Below are 16,640 nucleotides of genomic sequence, written 5' to 3'. Positions count from 1 at the left end.
ACAGTAGATGGCAATAATAGTAACAACAACATCTCTTATCTGGGACCTATGAAGTTCTGTAGGTCTCGCAAATGAGTTCTAGACCCTTCTTGAGGAGGACAGTGTCACCACGTCACAGCTCCACGGTTGCTGGTATGACCCCGAGCTCAGGCTACTGTCTGTGTGGAGCTTCACAACTACTCCCCATGTCCATGTGGGTTTCCTCTGGGTTCTCCAGTTTCCTCCCTTCTGCCAAAACATACCAGTAGCTTGACTGGTTTCACTAAATTGCCCCTAGGTATTAATGAGTGTGTGTGTGAATGAATGAATGTAATATTTGAAACGAATAAGGTTATATTTTAGGGCAGAAAATTTCATGCCTGAGAGTTCCACAAATATTTCAGTAAACCTAAAATTAAATGTCTGTAAATGTTTAAATACATATCTTTTTTTTTTCATTTTTACACTCAGCACTCATATAATACATATAATAGATTCTGCCAGTTTTATTGTTTAAATGAGGTTAGACATGTCCTATGTAGAAACTTAAAAAAAGAAAAAAAATTCAAAAAGGGTTCAACATGAGTGAGACGCGTGACGTCATCGGCACGGCGCCGTTGTTTTGATTGTGCGCATGCGCAAAAGTTCAAACGCGGTCTGAATTCAAACTGGGCGGCGGGTAAAAAGAAAACAAGGGAGCTGCTGCATGACGGCATACGTATACCTGAAGAGAGCTAAAACACGGCAAAATGTCCAAAACCTTGCAAGGAATTACTTTAAAAGGGAGTGCCGAACTCGTCGCTGAGTTCTTCTGTAAGTGAAAATCTTGTGTTAGTCCTCATTTTTGAGGTGAACGAGTCGCAGTTTGAAGAGTTAGCTAGCTGCCTAACTCGCGTCAGAAACCCGGAATGTGCTTTTCACAGTCACGTGACCCGCTTATATTTAACTACTTCTACTTTATGCACTTCAGAAAATGTGATGCTTCGTGTAGCATTTTTGTAGACTAACATTTAAACCTGGCATGGCTAAAAAAAACACAGCTTCTATAGCGCCTTTATTCACCCAGTTAGCCAGCTGGTCCATGGTAATTAGCATTAGCTAAGCATGTAAAGCAGCGTGTATACAGCATAGTGACGATCATCGATTTAGAACAATGTACAGGTTGTTTTATTGATTATTATCCGACTCGGCTACATTTCTTTAACAATAAATCTGTTGGACTGATGCAGTTGTGATGATGAAACCTGGGTAACGTGGCTGTGAGAGCTAGACATGCCCATGTTTCTAGTTATTCACATTCACTTCCTGTTTGGTATGAAACAAATCTCACTTATAGATCTTTTGCCAAGGCATTGGATTAGGACTTTTTGAAGTAGATTTGGTTCAAATATTCTGCTGTGATTGAATTGTGACTATCATTTCGCAGCATTTGGGATCAACAGCATTTTATACCAGCGAGGAATCTATCCTGCAGAAACCTTCAGCAGAGTCACCAAGTATGACATGAGTCTCCAGCTCACCACAGACCCCAAACTGAAGAACTACCTCACCAACGTGGTGACACAGCTCAAAGGTTTGCCTGATTTACACAAACTGCAGACATTAGACAGCTCAAGGTTTCTGTGGCTTTCCTTCATCAGTCCTCTATATAATTTTATATAATATTTTTAATTTTATTATATAATTTGATCAGTTATGTCATCATTTAAGTCTGCTGCCTTTTTTTCCTTCTTTTGTTGGTGTTCTGATTATTCATCATCCACTGCTCCATGTTTTTTTTTTTCCCGGCAGAGTGGCTGTTTGACTGTACAGTGCAGAAGCTGGTGGTGGTGATCACATGCCTTGAGACAAATGAAGTCCTGGAGAGATGGCAGTTTGACATCGAGTGTGACAAGACAGCCAAGGAGAGCAGGTATTCTCATAAAAGGGTGGATCTGAAAACATGGTGGCTTATAAAACCCATTTTACAACCTTTGACCCCCCCCATGAATGCACTTCACACTTGGCAAAACTTATAACGGTCATGTAGGAGAAATGTCAAGCATTCATCTCATCGCTTTCTTTCTATGGAAAAGTAAATATAACTTATAATTATAAATATAATGCAAATGGCTGTATTGATCATAATACATTTACATTCATGGCATTTGGCAGACGCCCTTATCCAGAGCAACTTACATTTATCTCATTTATACAACTGAACAGTTGAGAGTTAAGGGCCCAGCAGTGGCAGCTTGGTGGTGGGGATTGAACTCATGACCTGATCAGTAGTCCAACGTCTTAACCACTGGGCTACCACTGCCCCGTTTGCCCCAAATGTTTATAATATAAACATTTGTTACCACATAGACACAGATACAGCACTTTTAGAAAGTTTGCCAAGCCCAGAGTGCACAATATTGCATAAATGATGTATTTCATAGTGTGTCTGCATTAGTGTGTTGGTTGCATCAGCACACTAAAGTGATGTGCATATGGCTTCTGGTGTAAAATAGGCCTGAAATGGAAGAAATTGCTTCATTGAGTTGCCCTGCATTGAATTATAGTTCCTGCATGTGTGCACGTGATTGTATGAAGTAAGTTGTGTTGTGTCGCAGTGCTCCCAGGGAGAAGTCGATGAAAGCCATCCAGGAAGAAATTCGCTCGGTTATCAGACAGATCACAGCTACAGTCACCTTCTTACCTTTACTGGAAACCGCCTGTAAGTACACCACTGCTGAAATGCTTGTAGGTTCAAGAAAACTGTCCAGATCCTACAGTTTTCTATGTGAGCCACTCAAAAATAGTCTTAGAATTCTACTTAAGAGTAAGTGCTGATTTCTAGCTAATGTTTATGAAATGATAATAATCACAAACATAAGTAAACTAGTAATGTTTCATAAAGCAAATACACTATATGGCCAAAAGTTTGTGGACGCCTGACCATCACACCTGTATGTGCGTTTTGAACATCCCATTCCAGATTTAGTCTCTCCTTTGCTGTTATAATGACCTCCACTCTTCTGGGAAGGCTTTCCACTAGATTTTGGAGCGTGGTTTGGGGATTTAATGATTCAGCCACAACAGCATTAGTGAAGTTAGGCAATGATGTCAGGTGAGGAGCCCTGGGGTGCAGTCAGCGTTCCAGTTCATCTCAAAAGTGTTCATTGGGGTTGAGGTCAGGGCTCTGTACAGGACACTTGAGTTCTTCCACTCCAGCCTTAGTAAACCATGTCTTCATGGAGCCCAGTTTGTGCACAGGGGCACTGTCATGCTGGAACAGGTTTGGGCCTCTTAGTTCCAGTGAAGGGAAATCTTAGTGCTACATATAAAGACATTCTACACAATTATGTGCTTCCAAATTTGTGGCAGCAGTTAAGGGAAGAACCACATGTGGGTGTGATGGTCAGATGTCCACAAACTTTACTATACCTGAGTTGAAAAGATGTATGGAAATAGAAGAGGATTTTTTTTTTTTTTTTTCTTTTTCCTTTTCTCCCCCCCCATATATCGCTGCTTGGCATATCTCTGGATTTTTTTGGCAACACAACCCATTTGTCTGTGAATCTCTCTGAAGCATGAAAAGTGTTTTTTAAAAAAAACAAACAAAAAAAAAAAAACACCACATTAAAGTAACAGCAATCTCTTTCATCCCATAATGCAGCTTGACATTATAGTTACAGGGCTTGGAAATTGATGTAATGATTATTGCATTTCTGGTGTAAATGCTTTGACTAAAATCCAATCAAACTGCACTGCAGCAGGATTTTAAGTACTAAATCCTATCAGCATCATGTAACTGTAGATCTGACTAATCCTTAAATGTGTGACTAAACTACAAATATTTCATGGGGTCATACTGTGGGTGTCTTTTCTTCCTAAATAAATACATATTTATGTAATATCTTGAGACTTTCTCGCTTGCAATTTTTTTTAAACAATAAATAATGTCCTGCTACTGCTCATGTTTTTCACTCTCTGACTTGGGACAGGTGCATTCGACCTCCTGATCTACACAGATAAGGATCTGGAGGTCCCTGAGCAGTGGGAGGAGTCTGGGCCTCAGCTTATTGACCAATCAGAAGAGGTTCGGCTTCGCTCGTTCACCACGACCATCCACAAGGTCAACAGTATGGTGGCCTACAAAAGGACAAACTCCATGTAACCATTTTCTATGTTCGCTCTCTCTCTCTGTTTGTTTTCTGTACATAGTTTTCATGTCTTTTTCCCCCCAAACAGATCTCTCCTTTGCTGAGGTTTTTATGTCTGTATCTCTGAAAATTAAAAAAAAAACCGTCCTGGTTTAACTCGGTGTTCTGTCGTCTTTACCATTGCCGTTATCCTTAACGTGATGACTGGAGATGGCCAACAGGTGGCACCAGTCCCTCAGTACCACATCAAAGCATGCAGGATATTAAGAGTCCGCAAGGGGCCGTCATATTCCTCTCCAGTAAATACACTGTGTCCAGTACACTTCCTATTGACTTGTTTTGGGTTAATAAAAATAAAGATGCTATAATCTCCACTCTTCTCTAGAAGAATTGGATTGTCTGTTTTTACCCACAAAGCTTCAATAGAAACATTTTCCTATGACAGTACAGATAATGACCTCAAAAGACTGACACTCCACAACCCAACCTGAGATGACAGTAAAATGTCATCATCTACACTAAATGTTACACAGAATTGATAACAAGAATATTTAATCTTTTGTATGTATATATAAATTTGTATGTATGAAAATTCTAGATCGTTCATCAAAATTTTGCAACAAACTTATGATGAAAAGTACATGGTTTATGCATTGCAAACCTAAGACTTCCCTGTGCAATGTCATGAATTCCTGTTAACCTATGGGACACCCACCAGGAAGTAATATGATGGCAGCACTGCTTGGTCCAGTTATGGGTGACTGCTAATGAGAATAAAATGTTCAGATTTGAACATGTGATTAAAAGTTTAATGTGGTATTAAGATGGCATAAGTTGATATGCAGTGATTCAGGCATTTGGTGAAGTTCTGAAATTGAAATACAGCACATATTAAGTAAGCATATTTTTGATTCATCTTCATGAAGGCAGAACTAATAGTGAATATCATAAATAACTGTCCATAAGGTCCACGTAAATGCAGTCTGATTTGCTGTGATTATGTCTGCATTAGGCATTAGAGAAATAGTGTTGTTCTCCTGACAGACTTGACATATTCCTCTTTGAACTGTTCATTCTATACACATCAAAGCCCGGGTTCCCCGACACCTGCTGACCTGATCAGCATCAGAAAGAACGAGAGTGCTGCTCATATTGTGAAGCTTCTGAATAGACATCAATCTGGCAGGGTTACAAAACACATCAAGCCATTCAAGTTCTACAGTAATAGACTGGCTGCTTTACTTCAAGTGTACAAAACCGGTAGGAGCACTTATGAATTTCAGTCTTTTTTGTATGCTCTGGTTTGAATTGATAATACTGGAGTGTCTGACTCAGCTTTAAAGACCTTTTTGCATTTGACTATTCCTGGGTATTAAGAACATCAGTTTTCCTGTGACAAATATAAAATATAGTATACAGCCAAAAGTTTGCTGTTATAACAGCCTCCACTCTTCTTGGAAGGCTTTCTCTAGATTCTTGAACGTGGCTGTGGGAATTTCTGCCAATTTATCCCAAAGGTGTTCAGTTCCAGTGCTAGTGCTTTCTCTGAGGCATTTCATTGCGTACTGAAGGCAGTATGCAATTGCCAAGTGGACAAAAGAAGGAGCTCAAGCACTTTTAATAATTGTTCATGCTTGCAGGCTAATTGGTCAATGCTGATTACCATAAAATACATCATATTATCCTAATTAATTGGCCTGGCCAATCAATCGGTCGACCACAAGATTGAACAAGTTAAGAACATCAGTTTTGGAGCAAGAGTAAAAACTACAAAGCTGAAAAAACGTACAGAGGTCACGTTCACTAGGTATATCACAGCCCCTGAAAAGACTGGACAAAATGCATTGCATAACAATGGCAGGTAGTAAAATACCCACTGACCTATGCATGTTCCTGACACAGACAAAGCTAAGGAAAAGATTTAAAGGCGGTTTCAAGTGAATATGCCATCTTTTGGACAGATAATCCTTAGAATAAAATGTGTTACTTTCAGCAGTCAGTAAACACATTTGCCAATTAAATTCTCAATACATCTGAAAACTCAAATAAAGGACACAAATATTTGTGAACAATTAAATATATATTTTTTCCTTCCTTACTTTTATGCAAGAGTTACACATAAGTAACCAAGTTCTCACAACATGATATAAAGTTAATAAATATACAAAAGACAGGTGAAAACAGTAACACAATGTGGGAAAAAAATGACATTCTTCTACATATCTGAAGTGGGTGTGTTCCATTGAAGCTGAGTATATTAGCTTAATTGTACGGTGCACGGTAGTGATGAATAAATTATTTTCTTTTATGCCTCTGCTTCTTCATTTCAGTGAGTGAGCTACAGAAAACCCTGACATGGGACTAAAACAATAAATAAAACTTTGTATAAATGTCCTCGCATAGACGCTATGCAGGGTTTGGCGTGACTATAAAAAGATTATAATCTTTTTTCCCCCCACCAGCCCCCCTTACTCTAAGATTACCTGAAAAGGTCCAAGCAAGTAATAGCTATTTTACTCACACCTATCCAATCAGTGAAGCATTCGCTGTTAAATGCCCAATTAGACTCATTCCTGAAAGCATGAGTTTCAGTGAGTAGACTGGCAGAAACTATTAACTTCCAAAGCTGATACAAACATAAAGCGTAACTGTTATCACTCCTCTTCTTTACAGGAAACAAGAGCTTGTGTGATTTTTTTTTAAGTAACAAACACACATAGGTGACTCAGAATATGTGTGTACTATAGACCATATTGCTTTAGTGTTGTGTTCCCTCACCCCCCAAGCTACATGGAACCAATATGATTCAGCTACATCCCAAAGGTAAAATTACATTTCACTCCATAGTGGTTGGTGAACTCTTCATAGCATGACTGGAAATAATTTGTAGCTTAAAGCTTCAGTGTGTGGTATGTGGTATGAAGAAGGACCTGGGGGTAAGGGAAAGGGGTAAACTTTATCTTGTGCTGACTGGGATGAGCCTTTTAAAGTCCTCCATTCAGTAATCTCGCCTCCTCAGCCTGTTCGGCAAGCAGCTTCCAATTCTGCCTGTTCTTCCTGCAGCCTTCCAGTAGGGGGGAGCAGAAATCTGACATACTGGCCAGTGTCTAGAAAACATGTACATGGGGTGGATATTTTAAAAAACACAAAAGAATACATCATTACCAACACATTTTGTTACAAGCTATTATTCTAACACAGCTTATTTACAATAGCACTATAAATTTAGATGAAGACTACCTGTTAAATGACTGAGCCTTTTACCTCATACAGCTGTGTGCAAATGGCATCGATGAAAGACACTTGCATGCTGGGAATCTTATCACGCTTCTCTCTGTTCATCAGATCCTATTAGAGACAACGGCACTCTTTAAAAGTTGTGAAATCTGATGCCGCTCTTGACATGGCCCTGCTGTTCGGACAGTGTGATGTAATGTGCAGGAAGTGAACTTACAATAGGTTCAATGTTCAGCTCTTCTCTTTCCTTGTCCCCTTGCTCAAAGAATTCTGTGGCAACAAGCTCAGCTATCTGCGAATACAAGCAGATAAAAGCGATAAAAAGAGATGAAAAACAGGACGTCAACACTTGGGAGAAACCGTCACCTTCATACTAATATCACTTCCCTTCTTTTGTCTTTCTCTTATAGCACTGAGATTCCAGCCCTCGTTTTTCTCTTTGCTTCTCTCCCTCTTCACTGATTTACAATCCTACTACGAGTACACACTGTCTGTACAAACAGCTCGACACTTCCTGCACAAAGGCTCCACTTAAGACACATTCACACGTTACACAGTCAATATGTTATAAGTGTTTTACAAAGATTCACACTGTTTTACTACAGCATATAAACCATTTTAGAATGTTTTTAGAGGTCACTTTTTTTTTTGCAACAACACCAAATTTATGTGAACACAGATTCTAGCTCTTCCTGGTACACTTTTTTCTCTCTCACAAAATTCTGCTTGTAAGAAATTACCCTTTGATTTCCCATCAGCTTTCTACAATTACCTCCTACTACAGAGTTACCTATCCCAGAGAAGTGTTGATTAATTGTCTATAACAGCATGACTTTGACAATAATTATGGCTGCAAGGTTCATATTAATGCACTCATTCTTATGTGTTATGCATCCTATAGTAATGATGGATGCTCCACGTAAACACCTAAAAAAAACATGATAAAGTCAGAGATAAAGCTGCTCCTTTAGAAAGAGAAAGCAGTTGGTGAGGGAACGACTGTTTATAGCTGTTATATATCATAAAGTGATAGCAGGAACTTGTTTTGCAGATGTTCCACAACATTAAATGTAACTATAAAAAGATAAAGCGTATGACATGTCATTCAATAAAAAAAATGTTAAGGTTGGCAAATTCCTGTTACATAAGAGGAACAAAACGCTCCAGGACATGCTGTTATTGGAAAACAATCAATTTCGGGGTGGTAACAGTAGCTCTGCATCACAGCATCCTGTCATTAGATATATTTTTCTAAAACATGTCCCAAAATGATTTAGTCCTTACTTATGCACAATATAAGAGTTACACTGTATACAGTATATTGTACATGTTTTGTTGCTATTCTTTTACACATTCAAACCCCAACCCCTGTGTTAATAGCACACACATAAAATCTTATATAGAGAATGTTATTTATGTAGTTATTCTAAGCTGGTCACTAAACTACAGACTAAGTTGTTTCCATATTGTTTCATATTCTGTCTAAATGTATGTGTGAGTCTAGTCCAAATTTGTATTTTAGACACTGACAGACTAGTGCGCATGTATTAGGTTATGAGGCAGCAATAAGAGCATCATGTTCACATAATGACATCAGACTCGTAATACAATCAGTCAGTCAATGCTGCATTACATACTTGTGATGAGTCACGGTTTGTGACTCCTGCAGAATTTTATTATTTTAAATTTTAATTATTAAAATATTTTTAAACTGTCATGAAAATTAAAATTCATTTCTCATATGTATAGAAATTTCTAATTCAAATTCCAATTTCCAGTTCAAGTGACCATGATGTTTCATTCAAGCATAAATATTTTGAGTGCAAGTTTGCAGGAGAGCAAGAGAAAAGAAAGAATAAGATAATCTGACGTCTTCAGAATTCTGTTCATACGCATTGGCTATGTCTAATTGGTGTTAAAAATGGCTGCTTAATTCTAGCTAGACAACTTATCATATGAAATAGAAAATACTTTAATATGTTGACAATACAATGCAAAAAATGAAGAGCATATACTCGAAAATATATTTAATATATTACATTTTTTGTATGAACTGTCTTTTTCTGTCTTTCAGTTCCTGCTGTATGTGTCAGTCTGAAGTATGTCTACACACATTTTAAGGTCATGAAATCTTGTCCTTCAGTGCACTTGTGGGTTTGTGTGCAGGTGTGTGTGTGTGTGTGCGTGTAAATATAGCTGACAGAAGCCAAGCTCCTCTAATGAGCATCCTAGCCTGCTAATCGCTGAACAAAGAAAGGAGAGGAAAAGAAAGGTAGTGTAAGACAAATTAGAAGGACAAAGCTAGAAAGTGACTAAATGTCAGTTACAACGTTGCTGTGTTAGACATGATGTACTATAATCCCATATATACATTTGAAAGGGATATACAGTCAGTGCCCATGACTTTACTGACTCATTTAGCTCTTACCCTCTTTTGTACAGGCCAGGGTTTGGTAATGGCAGAGATATCACATGCAGTCATCAGCATGGACCTGCAGTAGACAAAAAAAAAACACCTCTGTTTATGTGTGACAGTTTTTAAAATAATTACTCTTTAGAATATGGCATATATATAATTTGTTCTGAGAGGTATGCATAGAAATCACCTTAGCAAGTCTCTGTGACAATCGTCCTCCCAATTAAACTGGTTGTTCTTTGCTAGTTCAAAGAACTCTGTTCGTTTCCTGGAGTAGTAAAGAAAAGTCCTCAGTTATTGCATTCTTATCAGCCCTTATCAGCTAAACTAAACCTTTCATTGCTGAAAATGAGGGCAACAAAAGAAATACTGGCAATCTTCATTCCAGTAGTGTAGCTGCCATTAGTCTGGTGTGGTATCAGCTAAACAGAAGCCTCTATTGGATTGTTCAGAATCCTATAACAAGTTAATGGACTAAACGTGATCATGTACTAAACCAGATTAGATATGTACTTAAAATGTACAATTATGATACAGAAATGAGTACAAACAGGTCCTAGTCTGATATTTAATCCTTTACTTTAATCCTACACTGTATAGTAAATTTTACTGTAAGTAAACAAATGGCTTTTAACTACTGTGTTGATTACTACTGAGGGTTTAATTTTATTCTCTCGGCTATGACTGATGCCTGGTACCTACTTCATGTAGAGGGCCAGGTCAGTTGCCAAGATTGCTTTTTCAATCATCTTCAGCGTAGTTTTATACTCATCCAGTGAAAGACTGCTTAGAATTTGACTGCCCTGAGAAAGCAAAATGGATAAATATTAGTGTCCAAATAAAGGAACAAAACACAGAATCATGACATAAATACTATAAGACTCTCATTCTCTCATTCATTCTTAACCTAGACAGAATGTAATTTCACAGAATGTGTTTTAACCTAATTGTATTACTAATTTCTCAGAATGTCAAAACATAAAGGCCACTCAATCAAAGCAAGTACCAACACAACTCTGACAGATTGCTTCAGTAAATCTATAATGATAACCCATTAAAGTATTCATGTTTCCTGATGAGAGCAAGTTTAGTAGTTAAGAATTAAGATCTTTACATTTGCTAACCTAAAAAAACCTACTAAGAATTTTTATAAAATCCCACAACCCCTCAGAATAAAAGAAAGCTTTTTTCCCTGAACTGAATTTATCTGAATGACTGTGACAGTTTGCGTGTACTTTTCATGTTTCTCGGGTTTATTTAATACATATGCACTAAAATACAAACAGATGATAAATTAAAATGGTGGCTCTTTTATGGGCGATTTTTTTTTGTATTGTTAAGTTATTCTGGTCAATCACCTTTATCCTATAATTAAACATTTTGATTCTGATGGGAGTGGTCCACCAATCCAGGCAGGAGGGCTCACTAAATTGTTTGATGAGGATGAAAATGATGTAAATCATATTCTTTGGTCTATGCAGTCATGAGATTTCAACCCAATTCCACACATAAGATGATTTTGGACTGTCATGTTAAACAGCACTCTCTAACACTGGCATCAAAACACTAACTGAATATCTTTTCCTTTCATGTCACCCATCTTTAAGTTTTAAAAATACATGTCTAAATGTCAGTATAGCACTTCTTAGTCTTGTGGTTTATAATACACTCAAACCAAATGTTCTGCAATGATGGACTATGTTCTTATTTCTTCAGCACTACAGCATTAAATTTATTTATCAGATAAAAGTATCTGATAAATAAAGAAATGTAATTGTATAGTAATATGTAATACAACTGTACTTACTGGACTGTTGAGGATCATGAGGCACTGGTCAAAGTGGTGATGCTCCATAATGGAGTGGCAGTAGAGCTGAGCTAGAGGATGGTCACTCCTATTGAAATAATGAACAGACAGAGTGCTTTCTTTTTCTGTCTTACTTGTGCTGTTTCTGTTTTTTCCCCAAGTGAACCACTCAACAACACTCAGAATTTCTGTTCCTTTTCCCAGTCTGTCCTGCTTATTATAAATTGGACATTAATAAAAATAACACAAACAAACCTCTTGATATATGAGTTGTTGACACCTCTATGGTCCAAATCATGACACAGAGTCGCAATCATCAGGGCCAGTATCTCCAAATCACTTAGATTGTTCTGTGAGTTTTAAAATAGAAGAATTACTTTTTCTGGTCATGAGATCAGCCATTTCCTGTACAGGAGTAGGGACTTTTTCCTGAGGACTAAACTCAATTCATTATTGTCATGAGAGGTTTCTAAATTCAGTAAACACAGTTTCTAAATTAGAATGCATGGCTAAATGAACATAAATTGCAATATTTTCCATTATTTCTTTTTCAAAAATAGTTAATACATCTCATAATAATATATTTTCATAATTTGTATCACATTTTATTTAGGGCTGCTTGTGTATAGCTCACAACATAATCCCTGTACATCATAAAAGAAAAATAATTTTGATAAAATAAAAATAATTTAAAAAAATATTAAAAATAATAATTAAAAAAAATATTTTTTCATAGAATTGTATGTATTTTTCACAAGCTCTAATAAGCATTTTAGTGTGGCTCATTTTCCATGGGGGTTCTGTTGTGCAGACTTTTAAACGTACAATTCTGTGTCTGTATTACACTTGATGGACGTAGGTGCATCCTAGCTCCTACTTATAAACACACACACACGTGTTAATACGTGTCATGGTAAGTGATTTGTTTCATGCTACGCTGAACTTCAGTAGGAAATTACCCTTGGGCTTTTGTTCGGATCATCAGTTAACTGCACTGACCTGTAACCTCCCAGATTTGAGTATGGCAAACATGCACTGAGACGTGTTGAAGGCATGCCGCCAGTTATGGTAGGCCACATTCTTTCTGTAGTTCTTCTTCACACTCAGGATCCATTGACACAAGCTCTGAAAACAGAAATAAGTAATGGATAGGGCCCAGACACACGGGAGAAAACGAGAACAAAAATTCAGTAACAAAAAATGATGGCAACAGATCTTGGCTCATCTGCGCATCCTTAACGGAATAAGACAAATTTAATTTGCTAGTTCTTATAATTCAATTGTCAAGAAAATTGCAAATCAAATTATTTTTCCTTCATACATCATGTGCTTGTCTTAACCATGAAGGACAATAAGAGAAAGTTGCCTAAATAATACCAAAGTACAACAAGCATGGGTGCATTTCACAATAAATTGGGTCACCTCCTTTTAGTATGAATTAAACAGTAGATAGAGAAAACAAAGCAGACATCAGGTAATCTATCCTGAGTTTATTAATAAAGATATGAGTTTTTTGAGGATATGAGTTTCTGAGAATCTAGGATTAGAAAGGTTTAAGGGTTATGGTTATACTGTGGTTACATATTTATGTGTCTGTTTATTGTTATATGAGCGAACTTTAACCATTTCAACTTTTACTTGTGCTTTACTCTGTGACAGGTGCATCTGCTGTGTAGACATCCAACTAGATTAAAATATGTTGTTCCAGTGGAGCAGTGGAGTTTGATTATTAAACACATGCAAGTACTTGTGGTTGTTTTTATCCCATATTCTTATGCATATATTTAATATATGTAACATTTATCTAGTCTTATTTTCCAGATCAATGAAGTAAACAGCTTTGCCATCCACTGAAGAACTTTTTGGCAGTTTACTAATGTTTACACAATCTTGTAGGGTAGCCCTTAAAATCTAATTTTGTTAAATATTTGATAATCCTTTTATCTTTCATGAATCCCAATTTGGTAGATATGTAATTAGCTGTAAAGCTAAAAGGAAAACTTTGGTTGTATACAGTATTCTGTGTCATGCCTTAGATTCATAGCAAAATAAATAAATTCATTCTTTCATTTTCCTCCCACTTTTCCTGGTGGGAGTCACAGTGGCAATGGGATAAAGTTAGTCCAGGGTACTCTATTCCTGACCACAGATTTCAGCTCGTCCTGGGGATCCCCAGACTTTCCCAAGCCAACTGTGATGTATAAGCACTCCAGCTATACGGTCCTGGGTCTGCCCTGGGCCCTATACAAATCTAGGGGTCATTTAGCATCTTTATAAAGTGCCCAAACCACCTCAACTCTCCCTCACTTTTTTCATCACATGAATAAGATCCCAAGGTACTTAAAGTATTCCAGCAGGGGCAAGGTCTCTACCTTCATTTGAGAGAGCATCCTACTCTCTTCCAGTAGAGAACTAAGGCCTCAGACTTGGAAGTGCTGATTCTCATCCCACTCATATTACATTCAGCAGTAAGAGAAAGTGCATGTCAGGGGTCCTCTTCAGATTGGGACCAAGAGCACATCATCTGCAAATAACAGTGATGTTACCTCTTGCCTCCCATACTGGACACCACTCCAACTTTGGCTGTGTCTTGATATCCTATTCATGAAAACTACATACAGGAGTATAGAGTATAGGTAAATTTGGAGATGCTGATTCTCATCCCACCCACATTACATTCAGCAGCAAGACGTTATGTTAAAGTCCATTTCGGGGGTCTTCTTCGGATAGTGCCAAGAGAACATCATCATCTGCAAGTAATAGTGATGTTACCGTTAGCCTCACATACTGGACACCTCTCCAACCTGGGCTGGGTTTGATATCCTATCCATGAAAAATACATACACTTTCACTGAACTCAGAGAGACCGGATCACACAAAGTAGCAACCCAGATACCCCATACTCCCACAGTGCCTCCCACAACAAATATCAAATCATGAGATCATAGGCCTTCTCCAAATCCACAAAACATGTAGCCTGGCCCACTGTTCCATGGCCTGGCAGAACCCACACTGTTCCTCCTGACTCCTAGGTTCAATTATCAGACAAAGTCTACTCTCCAGCACCCTGGGAGGCCGAGGAGCGTGATTCTCCTTTTTTTGAGTTTCCACTTTTTTAAAAATAGGGACCACCATCCTAGATTGCCAGTCTCAAATCACTGCCCAAGACCTCTGTGCAGCACTGAAGAGGATTTTTAACCACACGAAACCAACCTTGTCCAGTGCTTTCAACATCTATGACCAAATCTCATCCACCCCTGCAGCCTTGCTGCTATGAAGATTTCTAACTGCCATTTAACCTCAAGCCACAGAGATGCATTCCAATACACCAGAAATTTCTGGCACTGCCTCCTAAAGGAGGCAACAATATCCCCCAGTAGAGGTCAACACTCCCTACATTTAACTTTCTAATTTAATTCTAATTTAAGAAACACTAGACATGTCCTATATTATACACAATGTGTGAGGAAAAAACCCAGATGCAGCAGTTTGAAAAGATGCAGTTGGCTGGCTTTTACATGTCTCAGATGAAGCATGTGTTAGCATTCACCTTTCCCAGGTGGTAGCTGTCATATGACGGTGTAGCTGTCGTGTGATAACAGAGAGCTTTTTGGTGGGTGGGAACTGGCAGGTGATCAAATTAGAAAGAAAATGGGGAAAAAAATCCAAAATAAAAGAGCAGTGCATACAAAATAGACAGAAGGTGGGTTGGTTGCTTGCTGCTAATTTCAATGCCTCGGTAAAATGTCACTACATCACAATTGTGCATAGTTTTTGGATCACTTGGTGTGTGTAAACTACATGTTGTTTTTGGCTCTCGGCGGGTGGTCAGTCACAGCTGGCAGAGTTTTTGTGATTGATCTGGACTCTGTGCCAGAGTGGTTAAAGAGCGCCTGCTTAGACTCATGCAGTTCAGAGTAAGCGCTGCCTGGGAAATCAATAAAAAGCCTGTCTTTGTGCCCCATCTGTATGCCGTCTCTGCTGGCATCAAGCGCCATAAAAGGAGTTTGTTCTAGAGAGCCAAGTACACAGCCGTTTTTACTGTACCTATGCTCAGAAAGCCAGAGGTATGGACTTCATCTGGCAACGATGAACTAAATTAAAGGAGATGGTTATGTTTTTAAATTTAGCAAGGACTTTGTTCTGAGCCAGAGCAGTTATTTTGCAGTACTGACATTTAATGAATGAAGAGCATTCTTTTAATACTTGACCACAAAAAATAATTTGTACCTGATATGCTCAACATTGGAAAATGCCCAGTAAACTAGTTTCACCTTGTTAAACCTACTACATTTTCAGGATTTCAGAAACATTTAAAGTGCTAGTGATATGTGCCATTCATATCTGAATATGACAGACAAAGTGATTCCTCAAAGTGCTTTTGTACATGATTGATGTATTAGTAGATTTATTATTTGTCTCTTATTCTGTGGTTTGCATTAAAGGTCCGTGTGAACATGTACCTTGTACTTCATCTGAAAGTTCTGCACAAGCTTGAGGTCCACAAACATGCGGATAGTGGCCTGGGTGGTCTCAGCGTCAGACAGGTCAAAGTCACTGAAGCTGAACTCTAGTAGCCTCAGAGACTGAGCTGAGGGAATAGTGGCTGCCTTTAGAAAAAAGTACACAGAGACACATTAACACAAATGTATACATGTGTATGCTTGTAAGAATAAAGCACATTGCAACTAACATTATATTTTATATGCTACCAGCACACAAACTCATTTGAGATTAGTTTTATGTTACACAAACAACCTTTTGTAAATAGACTATCCATCTCAAACATTCTGTTTATCAGGCATTAATAAACAATGAGTGTAGGTACACTGAATGATGCTTTTAACGGACAATTTACTCAGGCACTCTGATGTCCATTCCAGGAAGAGGGCTTGAAAAAGTTCTGAATTGAATATTCATAGAAGGAATTGAGGCCTGTAGATATGTCGATTCAAAAAAAAAAAAAAGAAAAAAAAAAAAAAACCCAGACTGCAATTCGTTAACTCAGCTCTACATGTGCTGAGTCATAATTGTGCACATTCATAGCAAACCTTAAGCTCTCTCTCCAGTC

The 16,640-nt window shown here is 37.9% G+C and overlaps 2 protein-coding genes across 5 annotated transcripts in view; one reads left to right on the top strand and one right to left on the bottom strand.

Annotated features, from left to right (window-relative positions):
• Nucleotides 1-623: 623 nt before the first annotated feature.
• On the top strand, nt 624-4,265 carry mad2l1 (MAD2 mitotic arrest deficient-like 1 (yeast)). The gene is made up of 5 exons (XM_026937001.3): nt 624-792; nt 1,406-1,552; nt 1,771-1,891; nt 2,577-2,680; nt 3,951-4,265. Exons 1-5 carry the CDS (start codon nt 729-731, stop codon nt 4,121-4,123), a joined length of 609 nt encoding a protein of 202 aa, XP_026792802.1. The 5' UTR covers nt 624-728; the 3' UTR covers nt 4,124-4,265.
• A 1,905-nt stretch (nt 4,266-6,170) lies between these two features.
• pde5ab (phosphodiesterase 5A, cGMP-specific, b) overlaps nt 6,171-16,640 on the bottom strand; it is a 40,750-nt gene continuing 30,280 nt past the window's right edge. For all 4 annotated transcript variants that reach the window (XM_026936148.3, XM_026936149.3, XM_026936147.3 and 1 more), the window contains exons 12-21: nt 16,033-16,179; nt 12,569-12,694; nt 11,825-11,919; nt 11,570-11,657; nt 10,465-10,565; nt 9,953-10,030; nt 9,775-9,838; nt 7,564-7,638; nt 7,374-7,457; nt 6,171-7,216 (exon numbers count right to left, since the gene is read on the bottom strand). In XM_026936148.3, the coding sequence (XP_026791949.3) occupies nt 7,094-7,216; nt 7,374-7,457; nt 7,564-7,638; nt 9,775-9,838; nt 9,953-10,030; nt 10,465-10,565; nt 11,570-11,657; nt 11,825-11,919; nt 12,569-12,694; nt 16,033-16,179 (981 nt within the window). In that variant the 3' untranslated portion in view covers nt 6,171-7,093. The remainder of the gene's footprint in view (nt 7,217-7,373; nt 7,458-7,563; nt 7,639-9,774; nt 9,839-9,952; nt 10,031-10,464; nt 10,566-11,569; nt 11,658-11,824; nt 11,920-12,568; nt 12,695-16,032; nt 16,180-16,640) is intronic.

This window comes from Pangasianodon hypophthalmus, chromosome 4 (genome assembly GCF_027358585.1).
Source record: "Pangasianodon hypophthalmus isolate fPanHyp1 chromosome 4, fPanHyp1.pri, whole genome shotgun sequence".
NCBI lineage: Eukaryota > Metazoa > Chordata > Actinopteri > Siluriformes > Pangasiidae > Pangasianodon > Pangasianodon hypophthalmus.
Note: the sequence above shows the minus strand (reverse complement) of the source record. Positions and strands in the feature narration are given on the sequence as shown.